The 14,554-nt window shown below is 44.5% G+C and overlaps 1 protein-coding gene across 8 annotated transcripts in view; it reads right to left on the minus strand.

Moving 5' to 3' along the window:
- Positions 1–14,554, minus strand: part of SAFB (scaffold attachment factor B) — a 63,381-nt gene that overhangs the window by 4,041 nt on the left and 44,786 nt on the right. For 7 of the 8 annotated variants that reach the window (XM_065917960.1, XM_065917959.1, XM_065917961.1 and 4 more), the window contains 13 exons: positions 11,796–11,860; positions 11,505–11,715; positions 10,618–10,676; positions 8,129–8,156; positions 6,672–7,182; positions 6,198–6,247; positions 5,318–5,412; positions 3,545–3,694; positions 3,384–3,466; positions 2,943–3,082; positions 2,712–2,800; positions 1,056–1,162; positions 208–495 (listed from right to left, as the gene is read on the minus strand). In XM_065917960.1, coding sequence (XP_065774032.1) covers positions 208–495; positions 1,056–1,162; positions 2,712–2,800; positions 2,943–3,082; positions 3,384–3,466; positions 3,545–3,694; positions 5,318–5,412; positions 6,198–6,247; positions 6,672–7,182; positions 8,129–8,156; positions 10,618–10,676; positions 11,505–11,715; positions 11,796–11,860 — 1,876 coding nt within the window. Of the gene's footprint in view, positions 1–207; positions 496–1,055; positions 1,163–2,711; positions 2,801–2,942; positions 3,083–3,383; positions 3,467–3,544; positions 3,695–5,317; positions 5,413–6,197; positions 6,248–6,671; positions 7,183–8,128; positions 8,157–10,617; positions 10,677–11,504; positions 11,716–11,795; positions 11,861–14,554 lie in introns of those variants that run through there. The other variant, XM_065917965.1, reaches the window with a different exon arrangement.

Genomic DNA, 14,554 nt, shown 5'->3' on the forward strand with positions numbered 1-14,554 from the left:
CTGTTTCTCCAAAAATCTCAAACTACCTCAGGTTTCCATATAAAGTACAGAAATATCAAGTTGAACTGTAGCAAACACTCATGCTTTTTTCCCCTTGTGCTTCTTTTTAAACAAAAATCACTCATTAACAGGGTTCTGTGGAACATGGCACAGTTCTAAATGCCACGGGCCACCTTAGGGGTGGCAGCACGCTGTGGCATGGCTTACCGCCCATAGTCATAGGGCCTGCGGACGGCAGGCCGCCGCTCCTGCTCATAACGCAGCTCCTGCTGGCGCCGTAGCTCCTCGCGCTCATGGTGGATGCGCTCCTGCTCACGACGGCGCTCATGTTCCACCCGCCGACGCTCCCGCTCCAGCCGCTCCCGCTCCATGCGCTCCCTCTCTAGGCGGTGTCTGTGGAAGGCCAGCCTCTCGCGGGCAATGAGCAGCTTCTTGCGTTCCTGCCGCTCCAACTCTGCCTGCATGGACTGCTCTCGCTCACTATGCTCGCGCAACCTGCAAGATAAGAGGAGAGGCTCCAAGGACCCCTGAGCTGCAGCAGCGCTCCCAGGTGGCAATGTTGGGGGGGGGGGGGGTCCTCGAACTGCAGATACATCAGGATAATTTTTGTTTATCTATTTCAAATCAACTTTATACTTGTCACACATCTTTGGTCTTTCAGTGCTGAGAAGGGAAATTTTAATTTAGTCGACTCCTTTATAAATTTTTAGTCCTTTCAAAAGCTCAAACTCAAATAGATTTACTTTTGCATCAAACAAATGAATAACTTTTATGTTTCTGTGCAGCCAGCAGTTTATGTTGACATGGGCATCAGTGATGTGAGCCAGAGACCCAAAGGATGGTCCGAAGGCAGAGGTCAGTGACTTGAAGCCGCTGAGGAGAGCCTGTCCTTCTCTCAATACTGGGAAATGTCATGACAAATATTTCTATCACGTTAAAGTAAACATGCATTAGGGTCGGTTTCACTGATCTATTTGCCAGTTACTTCACCAAAACTACATCTGGCTGATATGTGTGTTGCCCAAATCAGTCAACATCCATGGATCCCAACTCACCTGCGAGACTCCGAGTCTCTTGACTTCCTCGACTCTTTGACTTCATCAAAGGACACAACAGACCGCTTCTCTCTGCTGGCCGATTTGCGATCCTGGCTCTTAGACACCTGGTTCACCAAGAAGCATTGACAAGTTAAACCAGGAACAAACAACTGTGTCCAGGCCCAAGCAGCAAAAATGAAGCTGAACAGCGAAAGAAACAATCAGGTAACACTGTATTCTCTCTAGAGAAACCTCACCTTGGCTCACCAAAATTGAGTCATAGACTCACTACCAAGCTAAACTGGGATCCACTGCCTACTTTCAGTAGTCAACACTGAAAAGAGAATTTTCTCAGAAACTTTTCATTTGACATTAAAAAAACCACAATTTTTTCCATTTTGTCAAGTGCATCCAAACATATTCTTTAATATTAATCACGCAATGGTGTCCAATCAAGGCCACTTCTGCCATGTCTGAAGATTCCTTATTTGTGCCAAGGGCATTAATTTTTGACATTTGCTCATCTCAGCCCTTGAATCCACACTTCGATTTTTGCATTTGACATCATTTGTTAAAAAGAAGGAAGAAATGATCTGATACAGTAAAATATTTGCACAAACATAATACAGATATGAAATGCCATTAAAAGAACTCTCAGCTTGTAATTGGTCCACAACATTCATGAGCTTAAATGGCTGGTCATCTAGCCAGCACAGGTTAACATGCCAGGCCTGAGGCTAGCGGTGGGAACCTTGGCATTCAGAGTACCCTAGTCAACAGTTTACTGGCAAAGGTGGCTCACTGTGCCCTGACCATGCAAATGATGGTTTATGCTGAACACCTGCTTTCCTTCTGGGAGTCAGGAGAGGGTACCTATGTGACCAACCCCAAGTGAAAGGCCTGGGGACTGCAGCTGTAACGGGGCTCCCCGGGCAGAAGCATGACCCTTGTGCTGCTGCACTGTCCCTGCCTGGGGAGCCATCTCGGGAAGGAGTCCACAGGGAGCCAGCAGAGTTCCCTCCAGACTCTGTCACCTCCCTGCATCCCTGGAGCCAACCTTAGGCGTAACTACAACTACTTGCTGAGCCCAGTGGGACCCCGAGTGGATCTGGAAATGTGGTAGTCTCGGGGACCTGGGCCCACATCCATCCTAGTTGTAAGGCTGTCAAGAGTTGAATTAGGAGCATCCAGAACTGCCCGTGACCCTAAAACAGCAGGCAGGGTGAAGTGGTAAGAACCTAAGGTGGGCACTCTGTGGATTCTGTGGCTCTATGAAGCGTCTGCATGGAGACAATGCACGGAATGAGTAAGATGGAGGTTGGGCACAGAGGCAGCCGGAAGGCCGGCTCCGCCAAGTGGGTTACGAATGCACAATGGAAGCTGCTGAAACCCGAGGCCGGCAATGAACATGGACTGCTGTGCCCAGATGCAGGCAAATAAAGCCAATCACATCCACAAATGAATTTTGAAATGGTGTCTTTTTTTTTAAAAAGGGGGCAGTAATTCTTATCGAAACTATGAAGGAAAGCCTTTAAAGTTTCTCAATTTTAAAGTTCCAAAAAACCCTCCATTTTCAGAAGACTGACAAGCTTTCCTCAAATTAAGCTCAAGTATCCCCTAAAACACACAGAGAACTGTCAAAGGAAATAAGCCAGGCAGGAAGAGAATACTCACTCGCTCTTTGGATCCCAACGTTTTGACACTGATAACAGGCACACCTTTAGATTTATCCATCACCACAGTCCGCTCAGTTCCTCGGCTTCCTATAGGAAGAGAGGAATCAGGTAGGAAGGGACACCTCCTACTGAGAGAAAAGTACTCAACTTCAAGGAAAACAAATGTATTAACCACACCAGCCAGGAACAGAAGCCAGGGTGCAATCTCTCACACCCACTGGTCAGCTACCTGACTTTGTGGCTCGAGAGCGCTCTGAAGAGCCAGGTTTCTGATCATCCTGGTCTTCACTCTTCTCTCCACTCCCGTCTTCACCCTTTTTAGCATCATCTTTTCTGTCAGCCTTCTCGTCCCTCTTGAGGTTGGCAGATCTATAAATGGTATGCAGATACAGATATGTGTGAGATGAAACACTGGGGGACCAATCCAGCGAAGACTCCTGCAATGAATACCGAGTGAGGATGGGGCTGCCTCGCAGGCATCCACAGGTTGCAGAACACGTAGCCTAGGAGAGGAACTTGAAACCTCTGAGGACTGGTGGGAAAATCCTCCAACAAGTGCACAGAAGGCAAGGGGGCGAAAGCCTCAGTCTTTCCCACCCGTGGAAAAGTGAGGATCGAGACGTGAAGAGAAAGGTTATCTTGTCCATAAACCCCGCGAGAAGACTCATACCTGTCAGTATTGCTAGATTTTTCTTTTTTCCCCTCCCCTTCTCTTCTCTCAGAGCTTTTCTTCCCAGCAGGTTCATTTTTCGCCTAAAAAAAGAGAATCATGTAGAAGTATTACCTTAGTTCCTAACGTGGTCAGATCCCAGGAGGAAAATGGCCCCTTACTTTTTCCACTGAGATCATCTTTCCATGGAGCTCTGTTTTGTGCAGGTGGTTAATGCATTTTGTGGCCTCTTCTGCTGTGGACATGGTAACGAAGCCATAGCAGCGAGCTCCAGGACTCCGGGCATTGGTCACAACTTTGGCGCCCACCACCTTGAAGGAAAACACACAAGTACAGTTCAGACATGAAGACCCCACACAGACCCCTACACTGTGGTTCATGCCACTTCCAAGAGACGCCAAGAACAGGTGGATGACAAGTGGCATGTAAAGGCTGTGGAGGGCAATGCTATAGCCTGGCTGCTCCTATTCCATCCTGGCTGTTTTTCTAGGGAACCAGGATGACAGTGAGGTGGAGAGAGGAGAGTGAAGCTGAAGGCAGCGTCCTGCCAGAATTCCATTAATACTATCTAAGCCTTGAAGGGAAATGTTTCTAAATATGCAGTCAGCCAGGTGGACAGTGAAGTAAGAAGACACACCTACAGAAGGAGAGGGACATAGGACAGGTTTACAAAGAGCACTCTGGAACGCAGAGCCCACTCTGTTACTCACAAAATTCAAAGAGATGTTTCAGGTGCTACAGATACATCCTCACATGCTAGATGTAGTTAACTGATCCAACAGCAGCAGCAAACTGAGGCTGGGGACGCTCATTTATGAGAGAAGCCCATGGCTCAGGGGCCATGGCTGATATTCTTTATTGTGCCACATGAAATCTGGGCCCCAAAATAAGGATTCCCAGAAGTTTGGTCCCGATTCAATCCACGTTAAGCCAGCAGTGCACCCAAGACACTGCAGGCTCCAGACAGACACTTCTCTGCAGAGAGCAGACATCCGCCCTGAGGGCCACTGCAGAATCAAGAGAAGGGTCCCACTATGTAATGCAGATGTCCAGGGAGTTTTGAGTTACTGTGAGCAACGAGTCAAGCTGTTTTCCTTGTTAGTTCCTTAACATCAACAGCCAAGATCAAAGATGGTTTTCTCTGTTATCATTTCTGAATCCTAACTGTGAATGAGGGCCTGTGATAAATCTTACTTGGCAAAGCAGACTGAAGACAAGGAGGCATGGGCATGGCAGCTTATCTGGAGATGAGTCCAGGAAGCACTGGGAGGAAGGGGCGGGGGGAGAAAGGAAGAAGAGGCAGCACTCAATGTGTATGTGTGGGGGCCCCACCTGGGCATCATGTCCACCTTTTGTGGGCCGAGGAAGGAGAGAGGGAGACAGGCAAGTATGGCACAGGCAGCTAGAGTTACTCAGCCTAGGGTGAAAACACGGAGCAGAGGCGGGGCTCCCACAGCTCTGAGAGCCCCAAGTGTAGAGAGGAGACTCACATAGGACCGGCAACATGCCCCAGACACACCACTCTGTGCTGCAGAGCTGAGGCCTACAGCTGCTCACAGGAGTCTAGTTCAAAGATCTTTTGTTCATAACTTATCTACAGCTTCTCTAATCACTATGACTCACGACAATGGGCTACCCAGTCCTCCCCACCCAACAGCAATCCCTCAATAGGTTTAAGGCCAGAGAAATGGACTCATTAAGTTATCAAATGATATGGTGGATTGGAGCCGGGGAAGCACAAGATTTACAAAGCAGACATGGGCTCTGGGGACTCCCGCTGACCTCACATCTCTTTCAGTGGCATGGACTGGCCACAGGCCTGCAAACCTATGAGTTCAAAGAAACACATGGTGTCAAAGTCCTCATTGCAGGGGACAAGTCTACATGTAGAGGCCATACTGCATGAGCTCACAAGTAGCTTTGTCGGTTCTTACCTTCCCGTATTTACTGAAAAGATTCTTCAAATCTGTAGCTCTGGTGGTAGAAGAAAGTCCACTAACCCAGAAATTCCTTCCACAACTGCTGCGACCTATTTCAAAAGAAAGTTCCGGTCAAAAACAAGATACAGACAAAATCCTGAGTCTTAAGTATCTTAGAGTCATTCCAAACCAGACACTCTCCCTACTTGCCCTAGAGGCCAGCAGTACAGAGACGGCTGGGGCTGGAGGCCAGCCTGCTGTCCTGACATGGGTTCTGGAGCTGCCCACGGGGTGGATAGAATTGCCACCGATGGCAATGTCCCTTACTACGACTGGTCAGGGGCCATTGAGCCCGTGGCTGGGGTAACCATCAGCTACCAGATGGCATCACCCTTCTCAGTGAGGTGACTCTGGAACGCAAGACAGGAGCTGTCACAGTGGAACTTGAGATATAACCTCTCCCCAGTTTCTGGCCTTCTTTGAACACCAATTAAGGATGAGTCTGGCACAACCAGCAAAACTACTTCTCAATCGGAAAATTAATAAAGGGCTCTGGCGTTGATAAATCTGCCATACCAGGGACCCACCAAACCCCAGTATGTGAAACTCAAAGCATTTTCTCCATCTGCATGTGTCACTGTTTCCAAGAAGTTCACAAATCAGAGGGAAAGTCAGATGGAGGAGCTCACAGGACTCTGACAAAATCAAGTGTCCCAATCAAATCAAAGTGACAATTCCGCCCTGCAACCCAGAACCCGCAGAGTGAGGAAGCAGGTGGCCAGAGTGGAGAAAGGCTTCGAGACAGGCTCACAGGCCTGTGAGGTATAAATGGGTGTGTGATGGGCTAGAGCCAACTAGAACCATCGCTCCCGGGGGTGCCACCCTGCTGACTTACCCTTCTCCTCTTTGGAAAGCTTTTTTGTATCCGAGTCATCTTCGACAGAACTAGAGACAAAAGACAATGTCACTCCAGAAGGAAGAAGCAGAGAGGAAACTAACTCAAAATTATAAAATATGTGCTGAGGTTGCATACCTACCCGAAATTTAGTTCTGAAATAAATGATACCCCTACAAACGTGTATTGGAAATCTGACCTAACCATAAGATTTCAGACCCACAGGAGTTAATTAATTCTGCTGGGCTAAAGATAATTAGGAAGAATTAAAGAAAACAACCATGATAGGTTGAGAAAAGAAAAAAAGATTATGTAATCAGCTTAAAATAAACAAAGAGAAATCAAACATTCTTTAGAGATAAACTACAATTGCATCAGTCTGGCTGGCCAATTGCAGAAAAACAGCTCATGTGTGTCATTAAACGACCAATGAAAAGGAGATAGCGTCTGGTCTAAAACTGAGAAAAAACAAACCTCATTTTCTGATCAGCGCCCTCACTGGCTGAGGACTCTTTAGGAGCCGGAGGGACTTCATTACAAGCTTCAAAAGCAAACTTCTTCACGTCTTCTTTGCTATCCCCGGGGTCCGGGCTTGAGGCTTCCGGGGGCGCTTCCGCGGCCTCCTCGCTACAGGCTTCCGTGTGCTCTGAGGCTTTACTACTCTGCTCAATTGGCTTCTCTAGCCCTATAGGCTCACAGTCCGTCCTCTCGTCATCGCCTGTCTGCTCCACGGGCTCCCTTTTCACTACCGCTAACAGGGTGTCTGCCTTGCTCGACTGAGCGTGTGCTGTTGACTCGTTGGCCAAATCTAAATCACCCTCCTCCGGATGGGCGCTGTCAAAAAGGTCCTCTTCCTCCGCAAGTTTTCTGTCTGGCCCCACGCTACTTGTTTCCTGTGCAAATGGCTGCTCCAGCTCGGAACCTTCTTCTTTTACTGGCTCAGATTTACAAGTTTCCCCCAAAATGTCGAGTATTTTCTCATTTTCTACGGATTTAACAGGAATAGAATGGCACAAGGTTTAATTACCAGGGAAATAAAGCAATCACAAATGCGGAACTGGCACGGCGGCCACACTAACACGAAGAGAACTGCTAGCTACACAGAGATTGGAAAACCCGCGGGTACACAAACTTAACACTGGTTACACTACCTGCACTCCGACCGACTGCTAGAGTAAGCCTCTATGCTACATGGAAGAGAAAAGCATCCCAGAGATTTATTTAACCCCCAACACCTTCTGGCTGATTCTTGACAGTCTTCATTCTGTCGGCGTGTATATATGACTCTTCCAAATTTAGCTTCCAAAGTCCAAGTTGCTTAACTCAGTGTATCACCATTCACTGAACAGAGCTCAATTTCCAAATTTCTTTGAATTTCTTTTAACAGAACAGTCCGACATGAAAACCAGAATCTCTTCCATCGGTGCTCTGAGATATTTGTAGTCCAGAAAGTGAATAGTATTTGTTTGGAAGTCTTATGAAGAAACTTTTTCTTCTTCTGGAATCCAGTTATGTCTCAATGCTTTAAAATGTTATCTCCCTACCACTGCCTGCACTGCCTGAATTAAAAACCACAAAATTAACACACTGCCCAATATCACAAGATCTGTTTTGTGGAATACAAAAGTATTAGCTTTTGAGAGGCATCCAAACTCTCTTACATCTGTTTAAGTGCCGTGTTCATTTAAAAAGGCATGAGATAATCTCATCTCACCAATATGCTTTACAAAATGAGAAATCAGCCACTTTCACAGATCTGGTGATATGGGTGGGTTTCCAATCTCTATGATCCTGGTATATTTTGGATCGTAAACCTTTAAAACAATGTATACTATAGTTAAGATAACTTTAATATTAAAGAATTCAAACAGAGAAAGTGGAAAACTAGAATGATTCCAAACCCCGTTGCTAAGTTTTTCATTTAACAGTACCTGGCTCCAAGGACGGCTCTTCAATTTCCTGCAACAAAAAACATAAATAAAATTGTGCCAGATGGATGAAACTTAGAATTTATTTACACCCCAAAGTATAACAACTAAGAAGGGAATTTTTAAAACACAGACAAGGAACCTCACAAATGCAACAGGCGAAGGAACCTGCTTGTTCCAGGCAAGAGCCTGCAGGAGAGTTGGTGCCGCACTTTATCCAACTTGGCCCCAGGGGACTATCCATGTTTGTTGTTGTCCTGTGCTTTGCTGCATTTCCCAGCGCCTGGCAACATTATCACTTTTAATGGTGATGAACCCATCACATGGCTGTCTTTCTCAATTGTCTTAAATGCCTGGATAGCTGTACTTTCAGTTTTATAGTTTTATTGTCTAGCAGAATACCAGACACATTATACCAGATAATCATTTTTCACTAATGCAGTAATAGTTTCCAAAAATTCCAAAGATCAGGAAAAGAAGGCATAGGTGACTTGACCCATGTTTTAACTGTGCGCGGTGGGCTCACAACACACACCTGCCCATCTACCTGGTCAATCGAGTTCCTACAGTATCACATCTGCCTTCTTCCTCATCTCTTTCAATCAATAACCCAGTGAGCCAGCTCTAATTCTTCAACATCCTTAAAGTCCTTCCCAGGAAGCCATTGTCAAGTCTCACCACTCTTACTCCTTACCAACACCAGCGCTTGGTTTTACTACCCCCATTCCTACCTCCTCCACACAGGCTCATCTGTACCTCATCCCACACCAGGCCAAGTCCTACACATTTAGTGCAGGGACCATGTGCTCACAGAGAGCCTGCCCAACTAAAGAAAGGGACTTTCAATGTGTGGTCATTGGCCCCTGCATTCCCTCTGCTCAAGGGACAATATTCTAGAATTCCAGCCAATTCTGATAAGCATCGTCTAGGTTCCAGGCAGAAATTTAAGCACTTTACATACACATATATTAACCAATCACCACACAGCCCTACCAAGTTGGTTCTATTAGTATCATCCTTCTTTTCGAAGATTAGGAGTCAGGTACACTGTGGTTGACAAACTTGCTCAAGGACACATAGCAGAGCCAAGATTTGAGCAATGGCTGTGTGACCTGAGTCCATTTTTCAGTCTCCACCCACCGTTCTGTTTACACACAGGCAGGATGGCAACCAGCCTCCCTCCTTGTGCATCTGAGACAGCACAGGTGCTCAGTGTGTAAGTTACATGCATGTGAACGGTTTGCACATTCCCTGGGCAGTGATCTGCCATCCTGGGGAGCCCTAGAAAACGGGTCACTTTTATAACAGTTTCATTTATTGGTAATCAAGTTTTTTTTTTTTCCCATTTCATGCTGGGAATGAAAGATTCTACACAGAAGGAAAACAATCATTTTAGGCAAAATGATTCTCTCTTAACTTTCCCTAGAGAAAAACGGGCTATATGTACTGTCCTGACTGGACAATGTACACAGGACTGTTAAACCTGAGGAGACACTCAAGAAAATAAGCCTGCTCCTCCTTTTCTTTCTGAGTCAGGAACAGGCTTTGTCTCTGCAGCTGGAGAGACATTAATCTGAATGGTGAACCAAGTTTCACCAAGTTTTCTTCTGATTTGCACCCTCCTGGAGGCTGGCTTGTGGCTCACAAATAATCACACCCAGCCCCTGTCTGGCAGAGAGAAATGAAGGTCTTGTCTGAAAGGTGGTTTCCAACTAATTAGCATAAGTTACATTATTAAAACAAGAAAAAACAAGGACTGGCATAAGCCTTTTTTTCATTTCCTCAAAAACGTTCTGAAAATCAGATACTCAGGTTTATTTCAACAGTTTAAACCAACATCGGCTGACAGAAAAAGTAAAAGGAAACTTAAGATCCATATTAATGCAAACTATACCTAAAAGTCAGTCTACATCTTATTTGTTCTCATTTAACTTTTAACACAGGTGGTAGTTTAACCTGTGTTTGATAGCCAAGATGCTACAGTCATCAAGAGAACTGTGTACTTTTTGAGGACAGAGGACAAACTTCCCAAAGGGAAAATCAGAACCCATCTTTCCCAGCTGTGATGTCAGTGCTGTGGCCACCCCACCCCATCCTCCTGCACCCTTGTCTGAGCCCCATTTTTCTGTCCTGGGGAAGGGGTGCTGCCCTTGCAGTCTCATGTCTCACCTAGAAGTACTTCTACTGCAGAGGAGGCCCTCCAGGACAGACCCCACGGTTTGATCTGTTAATGATGAAACTAACAAGAGCCCCCCAAAAGACCAGAGTCTTAACTGCAGAGACCTTCAGTGCTGGTGGGGGAGTTGAAACAATGAGCCCTTCTCAATAGGTACATTCTATTCAGCAAAGTTGAAAGCTAAACTCCCTCTAGGAGGCCAAAAAAGGAAAACAGATCTTGCAGTGACTTTTAGTTGGGACTGTATCAGAAGTGGATTCCAGAAACTGTAGTCTAACCTTTGATTTTAAAATTATTGAGCCATACAATAATTTACCTGCAATATAGTGAAGTCAGATGATGAAGTATCTAAATTGTTTATACTTTCTTTATCCTCTACCTGTAAAATAAACGGAGAACAAAATTTACAATAGCAATAACAGAAATGCCTTCAAAGATGTCTCAGGGCTTCTATTTTTTAATCGCCTTTTCTGTCTAACTGAGAAACATTCATCCTTTAGGGAATAACATAATCCACTGAATTAACGGCACTGAAAAAAACGCAATGTATGAGTTAAGTGTATGGAATCTGGAATTACCTTGGCCTTCATTCCTATTCTCATAAGAGCTACTGCCTGGAGATGTTTACCTTTACCTTTTTACCCTCAAATTTTCCCAACTGAAAAATTGGCATAATAGCATCTATGTATCTGTGGCTAACAGGATGAAAGGAACTAACAGCTAATGTCTGGCAGACAGAATTCAGTAAGTAATACTCACCATAATTGTATTGTACCCTGGATTTCATCCTAACACAATAAAAGCTAAGGCTTTAAAAACAAGGTCACAGTATTCTAAGACTGACTAGGGGAGTACCAATCCAATGACAGCAAAAGACCAACTTTCCACCTGTTTTGGTATTTGAGGCATCGCAGCTATTACATTACAGAGAAATCTCCTATAACAAGAAGGCTAGAATAGTGTCCTCAAGATGCTTAATGCTGCACTAATCAAATGGAGAGCAGATACAATTATTTCTCACAAGACACCATTTTTCAATGAAGCAAAGTGTGCTTTCAGACTCATCTGTGATGTGAATGGACCAGCCAAACATTGTACTGAAATGGCATTAAAAGAACATAATTCCAAATTTAGTTATTATCTGTTACGCTGTTTGAGGAATTTTTACATTTAGGGTACATCCTAGAGACCCTGGTGAGGTACCTACACCATGTTCTTGAAGCTGCTCTGGAAGTTCTTTCATCTCCCCCTCCACAAGCTCTCTACTGTCAGACAGGGACTCCTGGAGGTTTTCAGCATCATCATCTTCCACACAGTCTGCAACACTCCCGTTATCAATCTCTGCTTCATCCAACACACTGATATCCATCATGTCAATGTCCTGTAAGTTCTCCAAACTGGTCTCAACATCCTCCTGTGATAAAGAAAAATACAAGCATCAGATGACAGGCCCTGGTCCATGCACGGAGCTGATCACTGATGAGGTTCACATACCTGTCCATCCCCAGAATTTTCTTCTAGCCCATTATCTTCCACACCCTCTTCTTCTGGTTTGCGCCCTGGAGGAATAATTTGTAGCATGAGATCAAAGATATGTATTTTTCAGAAGTGACAACTTTCACTTTTATACACCCTAAGCAGTACAGAAAGACAACCTAAAACACCCATGGGACTTCTCTGTTTAGGAACACAGTAATCCAGGAATAATTCAATCCAATCTGGATAAGGGAGTTCCGTACTACCCCTAGTAGAAGTGGTTCTCTTCTTATCAACTAGCTGTGGAAGTATGAGGCACTAGAAATGGGTTCTTAATAAGGTGGAAGGATCCAGACCTTTTCCAGGCCTGTCCGTCATGTTAAGTGGCTTTGGTTATGGGGAGAAGAGTATTGCATACAAATGTGCTGCTGTGGGGAATACCCTGGAACTCCAGTCGTTAGCATTCTGTGTTTTACTACAGATGCTTCAGGTTCAAAACTTGGTAGGTGAACTAAAATCCCACAAGCCTGGCACAGCAAAACCCAAACTAACAAAAAACCACACAAACCAGAACAATCAATCAAACAAAAAAGATTATATGTGCTGCTTTTTGCTTAAGGAATGTGGAACACGTTTACCCAGAGACAACCACATAAAAGGAACACACAGAAAAGCAAAAAGAAAGTATAATACCTTTCAGAATTTTACCACCTAAGAGTTAGTCCTGGAGCTGTCATATAGTGGGGCATGGATATCCTTCCATACTGTGCTACTAATATACACATACTCTTTTAAAAATTGTGCTGCCATTTTTTAATCCTTTCACTTACTACCTTGTTGTGAATAGCTTTCTATATTCTTTCATAGCATTATATGGTTTGTGTGAGTATGTGCACAGTCATGTGCAACCCTATGAACTGAGACCACCAAGCCTCTCTGTTCATGTGATCTTCAGGGAAGGATACTTGAGTGGGTTGCCATTTTCTACTTCAGGGGATCTTCCCAACTGAGACTGAACCTGCATCTCCTGCACTGGGCAGGTGGATTTTTCTTTTTAAAAAAAAAATATATGGGGAATACGTGTAACTCTATGGCTGATTCGTGTCAATGTATGACAAAACCCACTGAAATGTTGTGAAGTAATTGGCCTCCAACTAATAAAATAAAATTTTTTAAAAAAATTTATTTTTAATTGATGATTGCTTTATAATATTGGTTTGATTTCTATCGCACATTAACATGAATTAACCACAGGTGTACACATGTCCTCTCCCATCTAGGTTATTACAGAGTCTCAGTTTGAGTTCCCTGAGTTATACAGCAAATTCCCAGTGGCGACCTATTTACATATGTTAGTGCAGCTTCCATGCTACTCTCTCCATTCATCTCACTGTTTTCCTCTTCTTGACACTCTATGTCTGCATCTATTGGCGAGTGGATTCTTTCCCACTGAGCCACCTGGGAAGCACCATCATTCTCCAAATTAAAGACGAATTTCTTCGGCTACTAAGTATTTATCTAGTAAGACATCACTTTGCACACTAAGGTCCAATTAGTAAAGGCTATGGTTTTTCCAGTAGTCATGTATGGAACTGAGAGTTGCACCATAAAGCAGACTGAGGGCCAAAAAAATGATGCTTTCGAATTGTGGTGCTGGAGAAGACTCTTGAGATGTCCTTGGACTGCAAGAAGATCAAACCAGTCAGTCCTAAAGGGAATCAGCCCTGAATAATCACTAGAAGGACTGATGCTAAAGCTGAAGCTCCAGTACCTTGGCTACCTGATGCAAAGAGCCAACTCATTAGAAAAGCTGGTAAAGATTGAGGGCAAAAGGAGCAGAGGGCGGCAGAGCATAAGATCATTAGATAGCATCACCGACTCACTGGACATGGATGTGAGCAAACTGTGAGAGATAGTGAAGGACAAGGAAGTCTGACTTGGTGCATTCTATGGGGTTGCAAAGAGTCGGGATGACTTAACGATTAACAACAATCATTTGTACCATAATTCAGACTTTAGAATTTTCCTATACCATGTGTTACTTGATTTTTCCATATTCTAACTTCACTCACGTTCTCTGAATTTTTTCTTTCCCCAGAACTATTTTAATTGCAAATAGCCTTGGTAGTTGGCTGGGAACCTCAGTATCCTATGGCAAAACATGCCCCGAGCTTCAAAAATGTCTGGAACTCAACCTAGTGGTCTTTATAAATATGCTAGGAAGATATACAAGCAACAGACTTGTACCATTCTAGAATATGCACTTTGGCTTTTGCCCAGTTCCAGTGAGTTAGTAGGAAAAATCTAAGCAGACTACCAGAAACTTGCCACCCTTTCTACTGTCTTTCTCCCTTTCACAAGAAGGCAGCAGGTTTTCATCAGGCAGATCCAGATCTCACTACAAGCAGGACGCACAGGTAGGTACACTGCAGCCTGAATCCCTTCCAGGGGAGAATTCTCCCAGGTAAGAAATGCCCTAACAAGCAATGTCAAGAGAATGTGCAGTCCTAAGAACATCCAGTCTTCAATATGGAAAACACATCCCCATTGGGATGCTTACCAACAATCACTATTTGGGGAAAGGTACCCTACTTTCCAAAGATGAAAAACAATGTGTCTCAATGAATCCGAAATTAATGTGAATGAGAACTATCACTGTGGCAAAAACTAAAGCAACTGTTTTTGGTACTACTAAGAGAAAAGGTACCCCTCAAATTCTTCCTCCAAAGAGTAAAAAGGCCTCCCACATTCGCAATCTCCAAACCACAGGCCCATGC

This window comes from Muntiacus reevesi, chromosome 1 (assembly GCF_963930625.1).
Source record: "Muntiacus reevesi chromosome 1, mMunRee1.1, whole genome shotgun sequence".
NCBI lineage: Eukaryota > Metazoa > Chordata > Mammalia > Artiodactyla > Cervidae > Muntiacus > Muntiacus reevesi.